This window comes from Phasianus colchicus, chromosome 5 (assembly GCF_987193195.1).
Source record: "Phasianus colchicus chromosome 5, bPhaCol1.hap1.1, whole genome shotgun sequence".
Taxonomy (NCBI): Eukaryota; Metazoa; Chordata; class Aves; order Galliformes; family Phasianidae; genus Phasianus; species Phasianus colchicus.
The window spans coordinates 19,621,209-19,646,232 of record NC_143440.1 but is presented as its reverse complement, the minus strand read 5'-3'; the positions used below and the strand labels follow the sequence as shown (position 1 = coordinate 19,646,232).

Below are 25,024 nucleotides of genomic sequence, written 5' to 3'. Positions count from 1 at the left end.
GGGCACAGTTGTGCTGTTATTTTTACTTTTTCTCATGGAACTAATTGAGTCTTCTATACTTCACAGTGATTGAAGTTAGCTCACGTGGGATTTACAGGTAAGGGATGTTTTTGCTACTTGCTACAAGAGTGAATGTTGTATTCCAGGAATATGTTAAAATTTCTGGTTGTAGAAGATAATATTAATATAGTTATTGGCCACTTAAATGTATCAATGTGAAGTCTTTTGTACAAGTTAAATTCATAGGCGTTTTACATTTGCTTTTACTATTCTATTTCCTTAAAAATGGGTTTGATGTTATTTGTCTAGTTGCTATTTCTATGTCAGAGAATGATGATGCTTTTTAATTCTAATTAATTTTGATGTGCTTCTGAATTTCAGTCTTAATCTGTAGTGCATTCAAGCTTGGAATAACACTTGTATCTGAGGCCTTTAAATGAAGGAAAATGGGGGTCCTAGAGCATGAAGGTTTTGTTTATGATGGGATTTCTGCTGTTACATACTTGGAGCCTCTGTTCCTGGAAGTCTTTTGATAACTTTTTCATTCTTAACGCTTCAGTTCCAGAGAGAAAGTTGACTCTCAGTGTCTAAGTACGCGATCACTAATGGCTCCAATCAAAAGCGTGCATAAAGAGGGCATGATGCTTATTTTGTATTTTTAAATCAAGAAATGTCAACTTGTTCTTATCGGTGCTTTGATTTTTGGGAGGCTGGCAATTTTGTGTGAGCTGGAATAGTAATCACTTTCTGGAAACATACCTTGGTTTTCATAATGTAGTCTGTAGTTCAGTTATAAATACACGTGTCTGGGCTGAAAGCAAACAATTTCCTTTTCTTTTCATGTAAAGGAAATAATTTGATTGCTTTCTTCCATGCCCTGTTCTTCATCTAGCTGTTCTATGACAGAGACAGTGAATTAACACTGGAGAACACCAGCAACACGATCAATTTGTTCTGTTGTGGATAAATAATCCGTGGGAAATTAGGAAGTGCTGGTAAAGACACAAATATGTCTCATTTTCATTTCTTTTTTCCCTTCCTCCCATGTCCCAAAAAGTTTTGCTTTTATCACATGGGCCACCTTCAGGTTTAGATCTCCAGTAAGGAATATCTCTTCTGCCCTCAAGGCTGCTGTGTGGTTTGTCTGCTTTGGGAGAAGGTTGGTGGTCTCGCTTCATTGAAGGGAGAGAAGGATTTACCAGGTGGAATATTGTCCCGTAAGAAAATGTTGCCTGTGAAATTCTAAAAATGGCAAGAAGTTTAACTTCTAACGGTCAGGAAATACTGCATGAGGGAGTTAAGAAAGCAGATAGCACTGTTAAGTTGGGCGATTTTTGTGGTGTTAAATTACTTGGCGTTGTAGGAATAACAAACTGTAGAGGAGGAGAGGGGACGTGATAATGAGAATAGTAGATGTGACATGTAGAAATGTAAAGCTGTACACAGACACACAGCTGCATTTTCTTCAAATAATGAAGTTTCCACTGGTCAACCAGGTAGCAATCCTCAGCAATTCGTGTTTGATTTTGTAGTAGTATGAGTCAGTGGAAGCAGGCAGAACCTTAGAAATTTAGGGCAAGCTTTGTAAATGGTCATCACAGGACAAAGCACAAAGGCCTTTTTGTGTCAGAGATGACAGATTATTCTCCCTGTCTGATTTTTATTCCTACAGGAGTTTAGCATGAAGATGGAGGGGAAAGGAGGACATGTATGATCTGATGTGTTGGGCAAGGAATTAACGCATAGTGCTGGTGCTTTCAGGAGGTAGGGGATATGTAGGGAGACAGGAAGGGGGTGGAAGTGAACAAGAGGACTTCAGCAGCTGTATTCCGAATGGGCCTGGGCACTGTATGGGAACAACACAGTGAATTTAAAGGGAAGAACTTGGCAGTAGTCCATACCTAACATACAGGATTAAATATGGATGTGAAAAAGGGAAGGCAGTGTTTTGCAAAACAAGCGTACTGACTGAATGCACAGGACCTACAACAGCATACTTTGAATCAGTAATGCCTCGTCTTACGTTTAGGTGCTTATTACCGTGCGTTTGGCCAGCTCTTGTCTTTACTGGGCTTGAAGCTCTTAAATACAGCTCTCAACCCAGCCGAACAGAGAAGTTTGGGTTGATAACTGAGGTACTAGAACGATGTAGGAAAAAAAATCCCATTTTTGAACCACCCGTGGAGCACCAATGAAGTGCTGCGGTGCTACGATTTATTTTCAAGGAACTGGAAGGTTAAGGATTGCGTTCCGCCCGGCTCGTGGGGATGCAGCGCCGGGGGCTCGAGGCGGTGCAACCGCGCACGTGGCGCCGTGCTGCCGCCAGGTGGCGCCCTCGTCCCGCGCTGCCGACCCGAAGGGGCTGGGGGCGCTGCCGGGCGCCGCTCGCACCGTGCGGTTCAAGGTCGGGCTGTGTAAACGGCTGCACAAAGGCTCCTTTCAGCGCCCGGCACGCCGCAACCCGCACAATCCTCCATTCAGCCGCTGGTCCCGGCGGAGAAGCGGGGGGAAAGGGGGGGCGAATCGGGCGTGCGCGACCCTCGATCCGAGAAAGCGGGGAAACATCGGGAGCCGCTTCGGAGGGCTCTCGAAGAGGGGGTAGCGCAGGAGGAAGGCGGCCGCCACGAAGGCGGCTTTCTCTCGCGGCTCGGCCGGGGCTGCGCTGTGCGGGGGAGACACGCGCCGCCCGGCTGAGAGCGGCGCGCGGCAGCTCTCGCCCTCCCGCGGATCCGCAGCCGCGCGCCCGGCTGTCCTCGCGTCCCCTCGGCGCCCCGCCCACCCACCTACTTTGCATACCGGCCGCCCAGCTCGGATTTCACTGGCGGAGACGATCCCCGTCGGCGCCGCTGATTGGTGCTTCTCCCCGCAGCTCGTTTGCATGCGGCCGTGCGGGGCGCCCGGCGGAGCCGCGGCGGAGAAGTTGACTCGGAGCCGCCGCAAGTGTCCCGCCGAGCGGCTCGCGCGCAGCCCGCCTCGCGCCCACCCGGGGCCTCCGAGCCGCCCGGTCCGCCGCCCCTCCGCCCGCCGCCGCCGGCCGCTCCGGGACGGAAGATGGCCGAGCGCAGCCGGCCCGCGGCATGGAGGTAGCCGGCCCTCGGCGGAGCCGGCGTGCCGAGGGAGCTCCCGCCCGCCGCGCCGCCGCTCGGCCGGCGGCTCCGGGTCGCTGAGCGCAGGAGGGATCCGCTCCGGCCTCACCTTTCGTGCGCCGCGCGTTCGGCCCGCCCGCATTTCCTATGGCTGGGATATACAGCTCTACTCTGAAGACCCTGGAGGATCTGACTCTGGACTCTGGTTATGGGGCTGGGGATTCCTGCAGGTCCCTCAGCCTCTCCTCGTCCAAGTCCAACTCCCAAGCCTTCACCTCTTCTCAGCACAGGGGCAACTGGTGGTACTACTCGGGCTCCATGAACAGTCGGAATAACAGCTGGGATACGGTGAACACGGTGCTGCCGGAGGACCCCGAGGTCGCGGATATCTTTTCCAAGTGCCCGAGGCTGCCGGATCTGGAGGAGTACCCCTGGAGCGATGAAGACATCGGAAGAATTCTCCGAAAGGCGAAGGGGGACGGCGGCGGCCGGCCCTTCTCCCTCGAGGCCGTCCGGCGGCTCTCCCAGCTGCTGAGACGCGCTCTGATCCGCGTCTCCAGGGAGGCCCAGCGCCTGAGCGTCATGCACTCCAAGTGCACCCGCTTCGAGGTGCAGAGCGCCGTCAAGCTCATCCAGAGCTGGGCGCTGGCCGAGAGCTGCGTGCTGGCCGCCGTCAGGGCGCTCTCCCTCTACAGCATGAGCGCCGGGGACGGGCCGAGGAAGGGTAAATCGGCCAGGTGCGGGCTGACCTTCTCGGTGGGGAGGTTCTTCAGGTGGATGGTGGACACCAGGATCTCGGTCAGGATCCACGAATACGCGGCCATCTCTTTGACCGCGTGCATGGAGAACCTGGTAGAAGAGATCAAGGGCAGGGTTCTGGCGAGTCAGAGCCCCGACGGCGGAGGAGGGGAGATCTCGGCTGAAATCCTGGAGATGGTGATCAACAACGATGCTGAGCTCTGGGGAGTGCTGCAGCCGTACGAGCACCTCATCTGTGGGAAGAACGCTAACGGTAAGGGCCAGCCTCTGTCACTGTCCTTCGTCTCAGCAAACGTCACGTTAAAATAGAGGCTTTCCACGGGCTTGGTTCTTTTTAGGTTGTTTTTGGTTTGTTTGTTTTGCTTTTCATCTGAATTGTGTCCAGATAGCGTGCTGTGCACACGTAAAGTGGATGTCTGCCAGACAGGAATGACACCGCTTTCTCAGGGCATGCCACTTTATATGAGGTGCAGAGGTGGTGGGAAGCCAAGCCCTGCTGACTTAACAGATGTCTCCTGACTTTCTACCAGCTGCTGCTGGGAGTGTTCCTGCTCAAACTGGCATGTGAACGTTGCTTCTTGGCGCTCGGAGGGTGAAATGCGCGTTGCGAGATGCTCTTCTGAAAAATACAGTTAGTGTTTTGAGCAAAGTTTACTTTGGTCTCCCGCCAATGTGTAATAAGTCACACTGACAATTTCACAGTTTCGTCTTAAAGATGCTGTTCCCACATGCAGCCTGGAGAGGGAAAACAACATTGAGGTCTTTTTTTCCTTTGCGGTAGTGAAATTTAGTTTCTGAACAGAAATGTCTAACTGCTTCTCACTTAGACTTGCTTCTAGCTCACCAGAAGTCTGTGTTATAATTACACTCATGTCATAAACGAGCTTGTGCTTGGCTTGCCGAAATGAGTATGTGGGATAGTGCCTTGGTAATGGGAATAACATAGCATTAAGGTGCGTCTGTAACTTATTCAGAAAGCAGTTGGTTTTTTTTTTGAACAGTTGAGGAAATAACCAGACAGAGGAATGTTGACCTCCACTTAAGAGAATGAGGAGCAATTTGAAAGGCTTAAGTCGTGACAGTTCTGTTGAGAACCTGCACTGTTTGTTTTGCATCGTCACACTGAGGAACACCGTGTTTTTTCATGAAGAATTTAGAGAAATATTTAATTTGGACAAGTAGTCTGTGCACCACACACAGTTTCATGGCCTTTGCTGGCCTCATTGTTATGATCAGACGTTCCATGCAGAATACCTTCCTGTTTTAACTCTGTATAAAACCAAGTGTCTAGATCCTCTGCAAAAGATAATCTCACAGCAAGAGACAAGTAAACGAGCGGATTTTCTGTGGAACAGAAGATAACATTGGGTGAGACACATTGGGTGAATGTTGCTAATGAAATACTTTGACAGGGAAAGGTTGACTCCCTTGACTTCTGCTGCATGGGTGCATTGACAGCCCACTGTTACCCCGTGTCCAAACAGTAACAGTGATTCAGATCCCTAGTGCGGAGGTGCAGTGCTGCAGCATCTCCACATCAGGTCAGCCTGCTTCATTCTTGCTACATAAGAGGATGGCTGCTCACAAACCCTCTCTCGTGCGCTCTATCTGCACTATGTCCAGTGATTATACTACTAAATGCAAGTGAAATAGATTCCAAGAGCCTGGGCTGCGCTCCTGGTGCTGGTACAATATGTAACCGTAGCAGACAGACAGACAGACATCTACTTTTTGAACTACAAATTCTTTGCAGTTCAAATCTATAAAGGTATGGGAATGTCTTGTCTTCTCACAAAATGTTTATCATAATCCTGTGGGAGTATTTGTCTCTAGGTACAAAAATAGGACTCAGTTCCCTCTCTTGTTCATTGTAAGGTGGAGTAAAATACTGCAGTTCTATAGGTGTGCCGTTCTGAGTTCGGTGCTCCTGCCTGTTTCTAGTCAGTCCTTTGCAGAGCTTTCTCTTTCTTATATTTTTTTTTCCTCCTTCTTAAGAGAGATCTTTCTTGGAAAAATGGCAGTGAATGAATGGAAGCTGGTGCTCAATGAAAGCTTGAGTGACTGTGCGGGGGATGCTTATAAATATTCAAAACAGCAAATGGTCAGTTACGATAACGCTTGTGTAGTGCAATACCAAGCAGTCATTGGCCGTGGGGGGGGTTGGCTTCTCTTCTCTCTTTTGTTGTTCTTGTCTTTCAGATCAATTCTGTCAATAATTGAATGCATTTTTTTTGAAGTCTGAAAATCGAATGAAGTGCATATGAAGGTACACTGTGATTTCCTGTGACAGTCTGTCACAAGTATTTTACCTGACACAAGTCAGTGCATCTTCTAAATGGCTTTCCTTGCAATTGTAAGGTCACAATGTGGATGTGAAAAGCTTGAAACAATTTGCTTATTCTTTCTCCCCATAGGAATTGTAAATTACTAGTATTCACATCACTGTCCACAGCGCTCTCAAATGATTTTGTCTTTAATTTACATCTGAGGTAGATCTAGTGGTAAAATAACTGGATTTATTCCAGAGTAAGGAACAGTCTTCACTACTTTACTGTTGTCTTGGTTTCTTTTTACAGTAAGAACGTTTTAATGGAATACTTGTAAATTCCAAACTTGGCACGTGTTTGTTGGGTTTTGTCTTATAGTACTGAGTTTGATGCTAGAGATAAAAAGCTCTTAGAGGTTAAGTTCCAACTCCAGTCAAGCATTGCAATCTCTGTATGAAATCCTTGGCAGTGTACTATGCAGAAGATTGCACTGGATTATCATAATGGACTTTTATGGCATTAAGATCTATTGAATACGGTTTTCATTATTAGATCAGGATAGCATGCTTCCTTGGAGTCTAAGAAACAGTAAGTGAATACATGAATTTTTCTAAGTTCCTGAGAGACTGGTATTTAGACCTGTTCTCCTTCAGCAGCTAATCTCCCATCAAATAAAGTAGTCCAGTAGATATTCTTATGGCTTTGGAGGCTGAAAGCTTAGTGTTTACTATAACAAATGTTTTAATTAACACCTGGTGTGTGAAGAGTGAAGCTTAAAGCTGTCTAGATGCTTAAGGGGGATTTCAGCTTTATTTTTAAATAAATAGTAATCTATGGTTTGTTTGTTTGTTTGTTTTACTCTTTCTATGAAGCTGTTCTTTAATCAACAATCCATAGTATCTGTGAGGTAGTTTCTGTTTCTGTGAGTTCTGCCTTAGAAGGAGGCATGCCACCTGAGCTTGTGGGGCTCTGTGGAGCTCCCTGGGTACGTTAACACCTCCCAGGGCCAAGTGTTCTTGGAGTCTGGGTGGGATGTTGCAAAATAATGCAGTGGAAGTTGGAAGGAAAGTGAAACATCTTTAAAGGCAACAAAAATGATAAGCAGCTGCTGAACAACACAGCAACTGGAATGTTTTTTGTTGGTTCTGTTTTTTTTTTTCCGAGTCTCATAACTTGGCATACATGTTTCTTTTTCCATTTTAAACTAGCTGGAGATGTATAATATCCCTTCGATCGATAAAGTACAAGTAGCGAATGCATCCAGTAGTTTCACAGTGAATTTTACACATTCTAACTTAGAATATTAGAGTCAACTCATTTAAAACATTTGCTGGGAGACAAGGAGGAATATGAACTAACCTTGGAAATGTGATTCTTCTACTTGATTTGATTTGTTAGAATCTGAACTGTCAATGCTTCAGATATGTTTTGATATTACTGTGCTATTAACAACAGCACTTAGGTTGTACTGAAGTCTCTGGTTATTGCTGAACGCTCCCGTGGCAGCCAATACACCTGCTGTGCTATTTTATGCATCAGCACATCCTGATGTTCTGTAGATGTAAGTGTTGACAGATGTTCCTGCAAAAAAAAGAAAAAGAATTTAACTCAGTAATGCTGTTTCTTCATGTACTTCTTAGCTGAGATGCTTTAGGATCTCTGTGGATGAACTAATCAATGAATTAGCATGTTAATTGTTTAGCCAGTGCACAGTGAAAAACAGAGTAATAAATTCTAGCTGTGTCTTAAGACATTTTTCTTTCCTTGAAAAGGCTTTTCTTTTTTTTTTTTTCTAAGAAAATAGTAAGGGAGAAGGGGAAATCCTCACAGGAGAAAACCTGACTTGATAGAGTTATTCCACAGATGAGTTTTTTTACTCTGTGATACTCAACACCACAGGACTGTCTACCAAGTATCAAGCATGGGTGTAGGGTTTAGTCTCACTTATTAGCCTGATTTTCTTTCATATATCTCATTGTGTTTATATAGGTTAAAATTTAGTGCTGGTTTTGGCATTGAGAATTTCTTTTCTTTAGAGCAACGCCATTCTTAAAAATTACTTTTATAGTTATTTAGCTGGTGTGAAATATGTTTTATTTCAGTGTAGTCTTGTGCTGCACTGAGATCCAGCACTGAAAGAATATATTTGTGACTTCTCAGTAAATGTCCTTTTGTTATCTGAACTGAACAAACCGGTGTGCTCATAAAGAGCCTCATCAATTTTAATAAGCTATCAGCTTCACAAGTACTGAGCAAAGCTGCATGCTGGGAGGGCGTTATTTTGGGGAAGGGAGCTGCAATCGCCATCAGTAAGCTAGGCTGAGAAGAAATACAGCTGTACCTCAGCTTGTGTACAAATTGTTTAGAATAAATAAACCACCACATCTGTCTTCTTTGTCATATCAGGGTCTAACAGAAATGCATACATCTTAAGCAGTGGTTTGAAGCTCCTTGGTTATAGCTGTGAATCACACAGCTGTGTCTAATCTCTGCTCTGGGCTCCCCTAATACCTGATCAGCTTCCTTGGTAGACGTGGGACAGGATTTCATTTGCACCTGCTGGCAAGCTAAGTCATCTTCTGTTAACATTGCACTGGCTGAAAGCTTCTTACGGGTTGGGGAACTTCTGCCCTTGCTAATGTGAATAAATGTCTTTGGGCTGGAATGCTCTTGGATTGTGCCTCTTACTGTGTGGGGGTAGGCTCAGCTACATTGATGGGAGAGTGGATATAAAGGCCTTCCATCCCTTCACTGAAGTGGGTAGGAAGGTGTCCTTTGAGTTCCTGGCTGTCTAGCAGCCTCATCAGCACATTGGCTGAAAATCCAGAAGCTTAGAAAAGGTCATAAGTGGTAGGATGAGAGAAAATGGTCTCAAGGTGTACCAGGGGAGGTTCGGATTGTTGCCAGGAATATTTGTTCACAAGACGGTGAGCAAGCATTGGAGCAGCTGCCCAGGGAAGTGGTGGAGTCTTGGCAACTGGAAGTATTTGAGTTATGGATGTGGCACTGAGGGACATGCTTTAATGATGGGACTTGGTTGGTTGGGCTTGGTGACCTTGAAGGTCTTTTCCAACTTAGCTGATGCTGTGATTTAAAAATGGCTGCTGATTTTTCAGCCTGTATACAGCACAACTGATGGACTGGTCTCACTATGCAACTTCTGTTTATTGGATCAGGTTGAGTGCATTGTGCTCTGCTCACATATATTCCTTACCAAGTTTCCTAGGCAGGAAGGTGTTAGACCACTTCATGGCAAATGAGATGGCTGTAGCCATAATCTTGTTTGAATTACAGCTTTGTTCACCTCTGTACAAACATACTTCAGCATATCTTGTGTGCTTCTACTTCTACAAGTACCTGAGTTTGTATCCACAAACCCACAGGGACAAATTCTCTGAGCCTGATGTTAGTGCTTGTATATACATGCTCGTGTCTGCTATAAATGCAAACCACTAGATGCACAATTAAAAATATAAAAATCTGCAGATATGAGTCTTATGTTATGAGAGAGATCAAGTAAAGCTAAAATACCTATTACTTCTTTCTTTATAGTGGGTTTATATGTGCATACATATTTTTCAGGTACTAAAACAAACAACGTAGTTACACTGGCTTAAATTATTCTTTCAAATTGCTGATATTACACAATGGCAATAAAATTTGGATCCTTTCAGGTTGCAGATCAAGCACTGAAACTCTCTTGGTATGTAACTGCTATCTGCAAATGCTGATATTTGGATTATTTCAATTAGAATCAGTGTTGGTGACAACTTATTCCTGTGAAACTGAGGAGCCAGGTCTGTGCAGAAGGAACTTTGGACTTAAAAAAAAAAAAAAAAAAAAAAAAAAAAGTCTTGTGGTATTCAGGCTGATGTCTATTGCTGTTTGGATTGCTACTAAAGCTACGAGTATGAACTGAGTACCTGCTCTTGAGACCAAAGCAGAATTTTCTTAATCATCTAATCCAGGGGGAGTTGATGATTGTCAGTGAACTTTCCTAATTGATTATTGTCATTACAAATTTCTCCTCTTTCCTGAGCTCTCACCCAGTGCATGGATGCTATATATATTAGAGTTGTTCAGAAATCTTAATCCTACTTGGTTTGGAGCTTTTCCTAAACCAGTTTCAGCACTACCATAGGAGGTAGTGTGTTTTGAATAAATTATGTTAATGGCATTGAGGTGAGATTTCAGTATTAATGTTGTAACACTTTCCTGCTTCAATAATTGATTTCTGTGCCTATACCTGGTATGACTCAATTTGGTCCATGTAGAGCTTCCTGCCTCATCTCTTTTGTTTTTCTGTCACTCTCACTAGCCTCGTGTTGTAATGCATGAGTATATGATGCTGTAAAGCAGTTTAAGTTTATAAAGCCTTGTGTTATGTGAAATGTAAAAAGTGAAGTACTGAAAATACCTACATACAATAGACTGAGTAAAGTTCACTTATGCAATTACCGAGTTGAAGAGGGGCATGTGCTTAGGACTGAAGTATCTAAGTTACTTCTGAAGGAAAGGAGGCTCAAAAAGTGCTCACGCTTGGAAACTTCAACCAAAGATCTTAAGGTTGGACTAAAAGTGAATTCGTGTTTAAAGATACTTATGGCAGTGTAAGAAAATGGAAAAATAAGGCTAAAAGTATTATTGCTTTGCTATGGTGTCCTTAATATAAAATGCAGAATGAGTAGGTGTTTATCTTGACCAACTATCTTGAGCCATTGAAATTTAAAAGAAGATTCTAAATAAATAAATAAAAACCCTAAAAACTCTCTAGCTACTCAGAAGTGCCCAGCAAATTCTTCAGCAATCTGTATTCCTTTGAATGTTTGGAAACAAGCTCCTATGTAGTAAATGTTAAACTTTTCAAGTTAGTACATGTGGTCAGTGTTTATAAATTTCTTCACACCCTTACAGGCTGAGTAGTCCTGCTTTGCAGTCTTACACTCTGGACAGTAAGTGGAAAACTACCTTGTGTGGTAAGTTCTACTCCACCAGTAGGCAGCATGAGTTGAATGTAAACAGACATTCTCTCTTAGGATGCAGACTGATAAACAATTATTTATTATGCTCTTGTTTTAGTGGGATTAATTTCCATGTTGTTTTGAACATGTAAGTGCCTGACACACTTGACATCCGCTTAAATCTAAGCAAGTTTGTGATAGTAGTAAAACCTGACTTCATGATTTCTTAATCTATTTGTTTGATTCCATTTGATTAGTCTGATTGCTTCCCTTAGAGAACATGAGTTTGAAGTACTACTGCTAGACGTAGTTGGGAGTATCAGTGTCAATTTAAGGACAAAGAAAGCTGTGTATTTGTGAGTGAGGAAAGCCTTTAAAATGAAGTCTTGTTGACAGTCAAGGCCTTATCAAGGGAAGGCAGCAATAGAGGAGAAGATGCGCAAATGCTGATAGATGAAGCTAGGGTTTGTTCCTTCCACCCAAACGCATCCAGACTTGCCTTCTGACTTAGGTCCCAAATAAAGCTGGGGTTGTGATCTCATCCTAGTGCTTAGGAAGTCTTTGGCTCCAGTAGGTATGATTTGGTACAGTTGGTACGTTGAGTGAGGAGAGCTCAGTGTTGGGACTGGCCAGCTATGGGCAGGGCATGGCTGAGTCTCTAATTAAAGTGTCTGCCTGTGTTGTACCTGCCTGTAGCCTGCTAGGGTTGTTGCAGCTTTTGTGGGCGTGGAGTATGTGGAATAGAATTAATAGTTTGAAAATAGCTTCTGAGGGAAGTATGTGCTGTAACTGCTGTCATTTTCATGACTGGAAACTAAGGCTCAGGCCTTTAAATACAAGTTAAATGGAATTGCAAACTACTAAGTCCTTCTCTTTTAAAACCTACCTGCTTTTGTGCTATGTGCAGACGAAAGTAATTTAGAGTTGTTAACTTCCTACTCATTTGCTCGAAACCTATTACTCGTGTGATTTCCAGAGCTATAGTCTGGCTGATAATTTTTGTGGTGGTCCTCTAAGAGGAAGTTGCTTGGAATTGATCTTTTTTATGCTCCTATCTCTGAAGTAGATGCTCAGCAAAGCCCAGATTGTGGGCTGTATTCCCTGAGAATAATTAACTTGGGTCACACGAGTTGTGAATTTATTTAATTTTCTATTAAATAAACAAGAACTGTCGGGTGTTGCGCATGCATTTAATTCAGATAACCCAGATTAGTTGTAAGCCAGAGCACTTGTAGGTCTTGTACTTGTTGTCCTGTTATTGCACCTGAACCATTTCTTTTTTAAAAATTGTTTGATGTTCACCAGGCTACTTTACCTGCTTTATGCCTCAGTTCACATCACCACCTTATGGAACATGCCGTATGGTGTCATTCATTCAGTTTGCAAAGAGCTTTCAGGAATGATAGGGTCAGTTCTGGGATGCCGTCCGGACTTGCAGATGTGGGATTGGGAAAACCAAGGCACAGGTGGAACTGAACTTGGTGAGGGACATGAAAAACAACAGGAAGACTTTCTATGGGTACATTGGCCAGAAGAGACAGGCCAAAGCGAGCGTACCTCCTTTGGTAAATGTAAAAGGAGAACTGGCTTCAATGGACGAAGAGAAGGCTGAGATACTGAATGAGTCTTTGCCTCAGTTTTCACTGGCGGCCAGGATTCCAGTACTTCCCACGTCCCTGAGCCCTGCATCGCTACACCTCTGGGTGGGGACCGGGGTGGTAAATCCCCCCCGCTGTGAGGACAGAGCAGGTCTGAGATAGCCTCATGAGACTGAATGCTTACGAGACTATGGGGCCGGATGGCATGCATCCCAGGGTTCTGAAGGAGCTGGCTGAGGTGGTTGCCAAGCCACTCTCCATCATATTTGAAAAGCCATGGCTGTCAGGTGTGGTCCCAGATGATTGGAAGGGTCACGTCACTCCCATTTACAAGAAAAGGAGCAAGGAGGACCCCGGGAACTACAGGCCGGTGAGTCTCACCTCTGTGCCTGGGAAGATCATGGAACAGATCATCCTGGATGACATGCTTTATCACATGAGGAAAAGGCATGTGATCCGTGACAGCCAGCACGGCTTCACCAGAGGAAGGTCATGCTTGACCAATCTGGCGGCCTTTTATGATGGAGTGATGGCATCGGTGGACAAGGGAAAGGCGACCGATGTCATTTACCTGGACTTGAGCAAGGCCTTTGACATGGTCCGCCACCACATCCTTATCTCCAAATTGGAGGGATGTAACCAGGGAGGCTGGTAACGAGTGGCGTCCCCATGGGGTCTGTCTTGGGACCGGTGCTTTTTAACATCTTTATCAGTGACATCGATGACGGAATCGAGTGCACCCTCAGCAAGTTTGCTGACGACACCAAGCTGAGTGGTGTGGCCGATGCGGTTGAAGGAAGGGATGCCATTCAGAGGGACCTCGAGAGGCTGGAAAGGTGGGCCCGGGTGAACCTGATGAGGTTCAACACGGCAAAGTGCAGAGTTTTGCACTTGGGCCGGAGGAATCCCAGGCATCCCTACAGACTGGAAGGAGCGGTCCTTGAGAGCAGCCCTGTGGAGAAGGACCTGGGGGTCTTGATAGATGAAAAACTTAACATGAGCCAGCAGTGTGCCCTTGCGGCTCGGAAGGCAAATGGTATCCTGGGCTCCATCAAAAGAGGGGTGGCCAGCAGGGACAGGGAGGTGATTGTCCCCCTCTACTCTGCTCTTGTGAGGCCCCATCTGGAGTACTGCGTCCATGTGTGGAGCCCCCAGTACAAGAAAGACAGGGAGCTGTTGGAGAGGGTCCAGAGGAGGGCCACGAAGATGATCAGGGGACTGGAGCACCTCTACTATGAGGACAGGCTTAGGGAGCTGGGCTTGTTCAGCCTGGAGAAAAGAAGGCTGCGGGGTGACCTCATTGCAGCCTTTCAATACCTAAAGGGAGCCTACAGAGGGGAGGGCAATCAACTCTTTGAAAGGGTAGATAACTGCAGGACAAGGGGAAATGGTTTTAAGTTAAGGGAGGGGAGATTTAGGTTGGATGTCAGGTGGAAATTCTTTACAGAGAGAGTGGTGAGGTACTGGAACAGCTGCCCAGAGAGGTTGTGGATGCCCCGTCCCTGGAGGTGTTCAAGGCCAGATTGGATGGGGCCCTGGGCAGCCTGGTCTAGCAGGAGGTTGGTGGCCCTGTATGTGGCAGGGGGGTTGGAGATTCATGATCCTTGAGGTCCCTTCCAACACTGGCCATTCTGTGATTCTGTGAAAACATCTTAATTGTGTTAGGTTGGTGTACATCACTCTTATTTCATATCAAGCTTTCCCTCTTATAGTGTGCAAACTATGCTGTCTTCCACCGAGAAGATGCATCTTGGCTATTGACGGGTGTTCTGCTGGGTGTGTAGAAGTGAAATTGAAGTCTGAGCATTGCTTTTATGGAATTTTTGTTCTGTTTGTTTTTAGGGGAGAGATTAAAAAACAAAGCTAAAACTGATACTTTTTTGTAACATTGCAATAAATCAGGAGACAGCATTTCTCTCCCATTGTAGAAATGAAGCAGTCTTGATTTAAACAACAAAAAAAAAGTGCTTCAGTAATTGCTGTAGCTCTCCTGTAGTGACACCAAAATGCTTGTGATGGTTAAGGGCATCTATGGTATAATTGTGAGCTGGAGACTAAGGCTGGAGCCAAATAAACATTTCAGACGAGCTTTTCAGTTGATGCATGTAGACTTATAACAACTGGTGAATTTGCTAGGGGGTTATGTAAGATCAAAGTGAATATTGTTTATGATATTACAGGGATGAGAGGGAAGAAACACCATGAAAGACATAATCCGCTTGTCCTTTTCTGTACTGCTTACAATCTTGCAGTTCATGTTGGATCCTTTTATCACTTTCTATTCTAGACCAATCTACAGACTTCTGACTGGGACCTGAAGAATAAAAAAGAAAATATGACTGTATGTTTATGCTGGAACTTCTTATACATTAAAAAGCTAAACAGAGACTTAATTATTATTTTCTTGGCCCTGTATAGCTATGGATTTATTTTATTTCTTAATTCCAAAATGACAGTGAATTGATTTTTCCTCTAGTATTTACATTTTAGTGCTGTTGAGAAAAGCACATTGCTCTTTCAGCTGAAGGTCAAGAGTTGAGTATTGGCAAATTGCTGAGAAAGGGAAGTATGCCAGTTTAGCCCCTTACTCTTTCTTCAAAGTTTTTTTTTGCTTCTTGTTGTTTTAATAGAACTTATGGATTTATTATAAATACAATTTTGTTTGGTTTGCTTTAATTAAATGGCTATCTAATACACCATACAGTAGAGACCGATGACAAAACTAGCAGATTAAAGCAAAAAATCCCCCCAAAACAACAGCTGTCCAGCTGCTTTGGGACAGTTCACTCATCTTTAACTTCGACTCTGTTTGGGTAAGCCACTGACAGTCCTGCAGTCTCTTTTAACCTCTCTCTTCCACATGAAATAGTGCACCACTCAGCCACCCTTTATGGCTGGGGAAGCACAGGGTGTGAGGACACGTTTCTGCCGTAGGTATGCGTAAATGCAGGAAGGCAGAGAGCACCTGTCTGCGTACTGTCACTTTGGAGCGCTGTCTTTGAGGGTGTCCTTCTGTCACTTGTGAGTCTGACTCTTGCTGAAATTAACGTGCACCCCTTACTGCCTTCTGAAAATGTTGTTCCAGCCTGGGTAACTTTCTCTTGATGCTAAGAGGGAACCTTGCCTGTACATTGTATACTGCTGTAGTAGGAGCAGGGGAAATATCTTGAATACAAGGAAAGCATTTTGTTTATTGTTTCCCTCTCTCAAGTTTTTTTTGAAAAGCTAGAGAGGAGCGCTTGGTCTTTTCAGGTTTCTGAGAGGATTATTTGGTTGTAAAGATGGGGAAATGATTTCGAGCTCCATTGGCTTCTCATCCCTTTTAATTCTTCAGAATTTGTCGAAGAAACCTTAGGAGGAGATCAGTAGGAATGTGCCAAATGCTTTGGATTTTAATGCGTTTTTATGACAGATGATATTTTGGAGTGTTTTACTGTATGCTGAGATTGGGAAGAATCATTAATGCGAACCATGAGAAACATTACTGTTGTGCACCATAAATTTGTCCTCAGAAATACTCATCTGTTTATGCATCACAAATGGTTGAGAGGTTTCGTTTCTTCCTTTATTTTTTTTTCAATTTCCTGAGTTAATACCACAGATCTAAGCAAAATGTTGAGGATGTATAATAATATGAGGGATGCTATAAAACAAAATTTATTTCCTTTTAAGGGGTTGGATATAATGTCTGGTTAATTGCATACTGAATTTCTGCTCTTTAATTCTGAATGTTATCTTTCGTCTCAACGTACATGCTCTGTTCTTGTGCTGAGCTTAGACTAAACAAAACTGCCAGGATAAAGATCATAAAAATCTCTCCAGATTTGAACTGGTACAGCTTTGTTATGATCTTAGTATGGATCCTAGTACTTGTAAGTTGTTATTTCAAATTTATAAGGTGTCTTCAGATGCTCTCACTAAAGTGATGGAGAGCTATAATAGTAAGCAACCAAGTCATATTAAAAACAACTAATAAAGATAAACCGTTTCCTTTTGTTATCAATATATGAAGACATCTAAAGCTTCTCTATGGTTTTATGGATTTTCTTCCAAGAAGTGTCATGCAAAGTTCTCTTATGTTTTGACAGTACATTTAGAAGTTTTGGCTGCAGTGAATATTACTTTATCAGTTTTGTCTAAACTGATGTGATACTTGAGGGTGATGACAATAAGATCAGCAAGTAGGAAAACTGACAGAATTGTTCACAAGGAACTGCTACTGAAAGCAAGCTCACAGTGTCTGAGAAATACCGCTTACCTTAAAGTTTGATTTTGACAGAGAGAAAGGAATTGCTTCCATTAGCTTTAATGGGCCTTTCATCAGTATCCAGAGTAGCAAATACTGATTCTTTTCTTCCAATAATTGCTGGAGTTTTTCTTCTTTTGAGGTAGTACATCTGCAATTGGGGGGGGAGGGGGAGACACAACACAGCCCTTTGAAAATGTTCTATTCATCAAGAAGTTTCATGCTTCTTTTGATTTTAGTGCTGAGTATTCAAATAAATCAAATTCTTGTTATTTGTGAAAATGAATTGAGATTTGCAGGAAAAAAAATCTGACTTTTTCTTAAGAATGATCAACTAAATTAATGATAAATCTGAATTCGGGAGGCTAATTGATCTTGCTGTGACTCCATATGCTGCGTCGAAAATGCAGAGAATTTTCAGTTCAAGCGTTTGGCATGGATATAGTTAACCTGGTTCCCTGCACAAATACAAGTCTTCAAACATACACTCATAAATTTCTTGTCAGTGTACATAATTGCACTCATGACTGTAACTACATTATGACACACTGAAATGTTTGTTTCCTGCACTGCCTGTTCATGAGTAGGAGGAAGAAGGAAGGATGGTTGATTTGGTTGCTGAGCTGTGATTGCTTGGTGCAAGGGATGCGTCTAACATCTACTGAGGAGAAACAGGCATTTGGGAAGATGCTGTGGACCTTGCATTTTTCTCCCAGAACGTAGGCTTGTGAATCTCTTAGCTCCTAATAATGATTGCATCTTTAGTGGTGTACGTAGAAGAAGGCAAGAAGTTAAGAAAATGGATAAGAGTTGAGAAGTAGGCTTGACGTTATCATACAGTGTAAAAGCTGGATCACAGTACTATATTTGTTTAGCAGTGCTGTGAGATCAGAGACTTTCATAATGGAACATGGCAGTGGCTCATCAGTTTTAGTCTGTGATTCGTTGTAATGGCAAAGGTATGATTTTACTCATCAGAAAAGAGTAAATTATTTCCTAAGCAGTTGCTTGGGATCTTCCACTGAAATCACTTGGATTGAGGTAGTTTTGTTTCAGCACTTTGCATTAAAAGCTGCTGGGCTTTACACCTTAAAATGGGAGAAGCTTTGATGGTCCTCATGAGTAATACTTCCTTCTGTGCCAGTAATACTTCCTTCTGTGCCAATAAATCCAACAGGATTTATTGTGTCTGCATGCTGATGTGGTTCTGTAGATTCACCAGTGAGCAGGTGACTCCAACAGTGCGTGCTTTTCTAATACTACTCCTTGAAAAATGTGTGTGGTTTTCCATACACCCCCCAAGTTCTGTCAGAGCAGGGCAGTACAAAGTCTTTTATGAAAGCCACTCAAGGAAGATTCACGCTAACACTAGATTTCCGGTTGGAAAACAGCTCCAGAGTTGTTTTTGGCACCTTTTCCCTGTGTATATAATCTTGGCTCTCAAAGTTTTGTTGCTGATATGAAATTGCAGTTTTTGTCACAGGTTATTCTGTGGGATGATGTATGTGCTGTATGTCAATAGATCCGGGGAGGGGGCTATTATGTTTTGTTTTTAAATAGTCCCAGTGAGCTGTCACCTGCCGGGATGAAGTGATAAAACCATGAGTTTTCTTATTCCTTGACAGCAGTTCAGAATATCATTTTCCTTTTATAGCATGATGATGTATATGTAAGGCTGTATGCTCGTGAATTGTTTTGATTTTTTTTTTTCTTATGTGCACTGCAAAAGGCCAAAGCTTCCCTAAGGCAAGCACAGTTTATAAATCAAAATTAATATAATTTATTAGCCGGAAGGTAACCCTTCCCTGTAGCCAAGACTTAGATAACACACATGTTATGGAAGAAGATACTAAATTGGGCACAGGGCGTTGGGCCTACCACCATCTGCAGAGCCTGTCCTCCAATTTTCTGCTGTTGCCATGGGCTGCAGACTCAGACAGGAAATCATGGTAGGATGGGAAAGGGTCCAAAATATACAGAGCTAGTATAAGGTTTGCAGTTAAAAGAGAGTCAGAGAACAGGCTATCTGTTCTACTGAACAGGCAGGGTAAAGTAAAACTGGCTTGTGTGTGCATGCGCATGTGTACTTTAAATGTCTTTTTATATTTTATATGCTTATTTTTTTTGAAAGCTTGAATTTTTTCCATGTAAAGTAATGTGTATAATTTCAAATGATCCATTTACATATGAGGGGCCTGATTCAACCAGCAGTTAATTGGCCACGTTGGCCTGACAGAAGAGTAAAGCAGTGGAGAATCAGGCCTCCAAAGCATATGAAGTAACCACGGGGGCTTGTCTCTGCATGTCAAACAAACGAGCAGTCGCACACCACTGCTTCCTCTCTGCACATGGTTTGTGAAGACACACAGAGGGTATTAGCTTAGCAGAGCTGAATCTCTCCCCGCCGTTGTCTGTCTTACTATGGACTCCCCAGGAAGCCCAGAGAGGTTTGTTGCCTCATCTGGTGTCTGCACAAATGTTTGTCCTCAGCCTTAATGTTGGGAGCTGCTGCACAGTGTGCAGAAAAAATCTTCTGTGTGAATTCTGCCAGGGATTCTGCTCACCCGGAGTTGCAGCTGGGTATTTGGACTCACCATGTGCCAAACATAATGGAGTAAGCTCAGAACTCTGTTTGCATTCTCGATCAGAATTTGCATGTCAACACAGACAAGGAGTAGCACTGAGCATCCCAACAGACTCCAAATCTTATGGAATTATTGTTCTTACATGGATCTCTTTTTTTTTTTTTTTTTTGAGCTTTTCAGCCACGTAGCAGCATTTCAAATACATAGTGAGTCTCCTATCTCCTGATCAGTTTGTCACTCGGCATGCTTAACATCAACAACTGCATAAGCAAGATTCAGTGGGCAGAGTTGCTTTATTCTGTTAGACAGTTCTTCTGTATATGCAGTATGTGTGGAGAGAAGAGGAATAACTCCTTACCTTCCTTATAAGCACAACAGTCTTCAATGTAAACATGTTTGGAAACAAATAGCGAGGTTTCCAGAATTTCCTAGTCATAAACATACCTTTTCTTCTACGGAAAGTTGCTAGATGGAAGTGAAAGCACAAGATACTGGGCAATATTTACATTCAAGAGATGTAGCTAAGAAATAGTTAAAGACCCCTGTGAGAGTAGTTTCCAATACATGATATCAATGTGATTTTATTAATCTTGTTTCAAACGTTTTTCAGTATTTTTGTCTATCTGTAGAGACTGCATTTCAACTAAAGCTTTCTGGGGCCTGTTCCTGAAGTGACACTGTGAGATACCTTATTTTTACTTTTTGTGGCAGTTGATGTTGAGGAGCCGTTTAGTGGGAATTTGAGCATTTAACTCTTTAATTCTTAACGAATTTATTCAAGGTTGGTTTAAAGCATAGTTTCAGATAAATTGTTTTGGGTGGAAACTTAAAGAGTGTTTCTAGCTGAAGTATAGGTCAGTAGTAAACACTGAAGTATATTTTTACAAAATGAACTTTAGATCAGAATTTTAACTCTTAAGTTCTCCTATGTCTCAGGCCTGCTGTAGGAAAGTACTGTTTGGAAGGAAAGTGAAGGACTTCATAATAATACATAATGTGACCACTTTAGAGCTTGTTTAAAGTTTCTGGTGTAATTTTGAGAATTTTTTAGGTCTGGATGATCACTTAGTATCACTCTGAAATATTTCTTTCATGGTGTAAGTTGCCAGAGGAGATGACGAGCTTTTCGTCTGAAACAATTTTCATTTAATGGCAATTTCACATTCTTGAAAGAAAGAAGACTTAGGGGAAAATCAGCAAGCAGGAGAATAGTGTGCAGTATCTGGCAATATAACAAGAATATCCCTGCTTACATGTGAAACTTGATTATTGGTACAGATATGAAGTAATTACCTGATGAAAATAAAGGTGGACACTTAAGAGAAAACCAGTGTTTAATTCATTTCAGATTATTTGAAATTCAGAGCTGCTGATTTGCTTCAGCAAGGCTGAGTTTTGTGTTCTGTGCAGCTTTCTGCAGAAAAAGCTGACAGTGAGTTTTGTTTCATTTTTTGGGAAAGATTGATAAAGAAGAGTTACTAGAGTCTGAATAGATCATGAAAGGAGATTCTGGACCTCACTTATACGAGAAAGTTTAAAATATTTCTTCTAAATATCCTTCCAAATTTGTCTGAATTAATATAAAGCACAACTGATGAGACATTTGTCTTCAGCAGGCCATATGTCTCTGAAATCTGAGTGTCATAAATCTTGACTAATTCTAGTTTTGCCTCCTTATAACTGTGAACAGACAGTGGAATAGTTAATAAAAATTCTGATTAGTTCACTGCTGTTTAATGTTGAAGAAAATTAGAGTTCTGATATCTAGCCCTGATGGTCTGCAGTTCCAGATAGCTTTAGCTGTAGTTTAAATTTTGGCCTGCTAAAATAAAGCAGGATTGATGATAGTAGCTGAACTTGGCTGAATGGAATCCCAAAGAAGGCATCTGGGTAGATCATAGTGTCAGAGATAGCAGTGTGTTTTCTTTGTAGGTTGAATACTGGTATGACTTGCTTTGGAGAGCATGGTTTTCATATCTGGCACTGAGAAATTAAGCAGAATAACCTAAAAGTAATTTATTGCACTGATAGCAAAGCTGCCAGCATGCTTAAAGAACAGAGCACAACTCTTCAACTTGTATTCCCTTAGCAGATGATGGGAGAGAATAATTTCTTCATCAGTTTTTAATTTAATCTTTGAAAATATGATGTTTCTTAACTGAAAAATAACAATAACACAGAGTGACATGCTAGTGGCACGTTCTGGATTGGCAGAATAGAAGGTCAGCAAACTTGCGATGAAAAACATGAACTAATATTTCTCACAGGCCCATACACATTTTGTAATTCTAACAGAAGGGCACGATACAAGAGGCTGGTTCATTCTCCAGGCTCTTTCCAGCGAGTTTTCCTCTGGCTATAAGAACTGCTTCATGCTTGCCTTAGCCTTATGTGTGGTCCCTTTTCAGCTTCAAGACAGAAGTATGCTGAGTTCTGCATGTTACAGTGCCAGACATTGCTGGATGCACTAGTGATGTATTTGTCAAGAAAGAGACTGAGTCTACCAGTTAATCCCTATCAGAAATAAAAGCAGAACTAGTCAGGGTATAACCCTGGGGCTGGGATCAGTGAAGAAGTCTGTTTCATGACCCTGTTCTTTCTAGCTCATGTATTTTCGAAAGTGTTGATTTTTTTTTTTTTTTTTGTTTGGTTGTTTTTTTGTGTGTGTATGTGATATAATCTGGAAAAGACTCACTGACTTTTTTCTTTCTTTTTTTTTTTTTTCAAATTGCAAACTATCTCAGCCAAACCATCTGCCTGAGCCTTCAGCAGCATATTGTATTGCTGAAAAGCGTTCTAGTGAAGCATCGTAATACTGAAGAGTTTGAGCTGATTCTACATTAAAAGAAATGATCCAAAAAGCTGCTGATGATTTATATGTGAATGCTGCCAAGTATTTCTCTGATGAGAGTACATAACAAAGAAGTGCTCGAGTGATTGAGTAAGGCTGATTTGAACAATCTGTTGTGTATTATAGCTCCCTCTGATATTCCACAATTGTGAGAAGCTACTGTCACTTGTATTTTCAATCTGTGTTTTGCTTAGGGGGGCAAGATCTTTTGTTCTCAAGTCCCTTGAGCCAGCTGGATGGGAGCACACAATACTTCTTGCTTAAAAATATTCATGAAGCTGGCCTAGCTTTGTCTGACTTTGTCACCCATAGCGATTTCCACAAGAAGACAGTAAAGTTGTACTAGATATTTGTCCTAGCTAGGGATTGCAAGACAAATTCTGATTTGAATTTTGTGTCTGAGTTTGTATATGAATTAATAATCAGGTCCTTTCCTAGCCTGGATACTTTCCTAGATGTCTGTGAGGAGATTGCTCAGTGAACATCTGTAAAAATGTATAATATTCATTGTATGATACTGGTTCATCTGAGGACACTTTTCTGTTGTTCAGGGGCAACAGGTTACTTTTTGTGCCTGCTAAGTGATGAACAGTGTGAGCTTTAAAGGACTCGTGTGGGAGTGATTTCTTTCACTTCTTGTGATTTGCTGTTTAAGAGAAATGAAGCCGTTTATATAAAGCAGCTGCTTTCTTTGGAAGAAAATCAGCATAACACATTAAGGAACCCATTAATCACTTAGTTTGACCTTCATTTATTATTTAAAATACTTTTTGCATCTATTGTTCAGATCAGAATGCCAGGGACGCTAAGAAATACATTATGTATTCAGGTCTGCAGGTTAAGAGCATTAAATTAGGATACAATTGGTAGCAAACCCAAAAGGAGTTCCTTTTGAAGTATTGGTTTTCCTTTTACTCATTTGTAGGAATAGAAGAAGGCTGTATAAATACCTGCACTAATACAGCTGCAGTGAGTTCTCATCGTGTTCTAGAGTTGTCCTGTACACATTTTTGTCCTGGGATAGCAGCTTCTCTTTGTTCAATCCTCGCCAGCACAAAAGTCCTCTCTTTCTGTCAAGTATTTCAGTGGGGAAGATAAGAGGAGTAAACTATATTTTTCCTCTCCTCTCCTCAAAAATCCCTGCCTTCTATTTACAAAAGAGTTTATTGTGTGTTTAGACTCCGAGTTTTGCGGGGCAGTGTCTTTCTTATCGCTAGGTCTACTCAGGGAACACATATCACAAGAGCTTATTACCTTGTAATTATGTTAACTTGTTGCAAAGATATATTTTTTTAATACTGTGGGTAAATGCTAGATGATCAACTATTAAAACACAGATTAGTTTTGAGATGGGGGAAGGAGTGGGCAACGTTTCAAAAAGATTGAATGGTTTGTTCAGAAACCTGTGCTATGATTGTATAGGAGTATAATACAACCTGCTATTCCTGCAAATCAAACTGTAATCATAACCACAGGATCAAGCTTCATTCACCTCTGAAGGTACTCAGCATTTTCATTTTATTGGGAAGGTACAGTCAGCTTTCTGGTGGTGTTTAATATATAGTAGTTTGTGAAACTGACAGCCTTAATTGGATGCAACGGTTAGTAGAAGCTTATGGAATGAACCAGAATGAGATCTCTTGGGGTCTGAATTGCCTCCTCTCTTAAAATACTTATGGCTTGTTGCAGTTAGTAGCTGAGGTTAAGACCAACACGGTAATAATTTTGTTTGAATATTGGCATTGGTGTAGCCGTGCTAATGAGCTGTAGTTTGCTGTCTGTGCTACGCATTATGGACTGGACTCTGAGTTTATTTTACATCTAGGATGGCTTCTGTCTGCAGTAGAGGTTGTCTGGGTCTACAGTGATGTAGTAGATCAGAATCTGACCTTACAGCACTGCTTTCCCATAACTGTAGTGCAGCAATAACACAGCTGTTGGGGCATTTTTTTCTTCCAACTGGCTGCTTTGGGAGACATTATTCTTTGGCCTCAACTTCCTAATGCAAGTAATCAGCCACTCTTTGATAACAACACTCAGACAGAGAGGGCTGTGGTGTTGAAGGCATTAAGCATTGCTTAAGTATGAGTTTCTGCTCCAAATGTTCAGGCTTTTAATGAATATTAGGTTTATTTTTGTGGATACTGAATACTGCACTCTCTCCATCTCTTTACCCCTATCTTCTTCTCAGTTTATAATAAACTAAGACAAAAACAGCACTTGGAGAAGGAATGAAGTGTTTTCATATTTATATGTTTTGTGGTTTTTTTTTCCTTTAATGTCATTGATACATGCTGTTACATCCTACATCCCCACAGACATCAGAGAAATTGTGTGAATGAGCAGTTCTTGGCAAGAAAATGTTTTAAGTACCTTTGGTTTGTTCATTGTGAAACTACTGTGAGGTTCTGAATTACACCCAAGAAAGAGTAGGAGGAATATAAATGAATACATTGGGAGATGGCAGTTGTGACTGTGCTATATACTACTTGGTTACATTAGAATTACTGGAATGCTGATTAGGAGGAACTCCTGCAGGTCATATAGTCTAACTTTCTACCCAGAGCTGTACTCTTACCAGAAGAAGATCGTGTAAGCAGTGGCTTAGCCTTGCTAAACCTTGAAAATGTCCATATGGAAGATTCCACGCTCCCTGAGCAACCAACTCACT

General features: G+C 42.2%; 1 protein-coding gene across 1 annotated transcript in view; it reads left to right on the top strand.

The window, feature by feature from the left end:
• The first annotated feature begins 2,928 nt into the window (after positions 1-2,928).
• ABTB2 (ankyrin repeat and BTB domain containing 2) overlaps positions 2,929-25,024 on the top strand; it is a 134,887-nt gene continuing 112,791 nt past the window's right edge. The window contains exon 1 of the mRNA XM_031593333.2: positions 2,929-4,098. Within this exon, the coding sequence (XP_031449193.1) occupies positions 3,234-4,098 (865 nt within the window). The 5' untranslated portion in view covers positions 2,929-3,233. The remainder of the gene's footprint in view (positions 4,099-25,024) is intronic.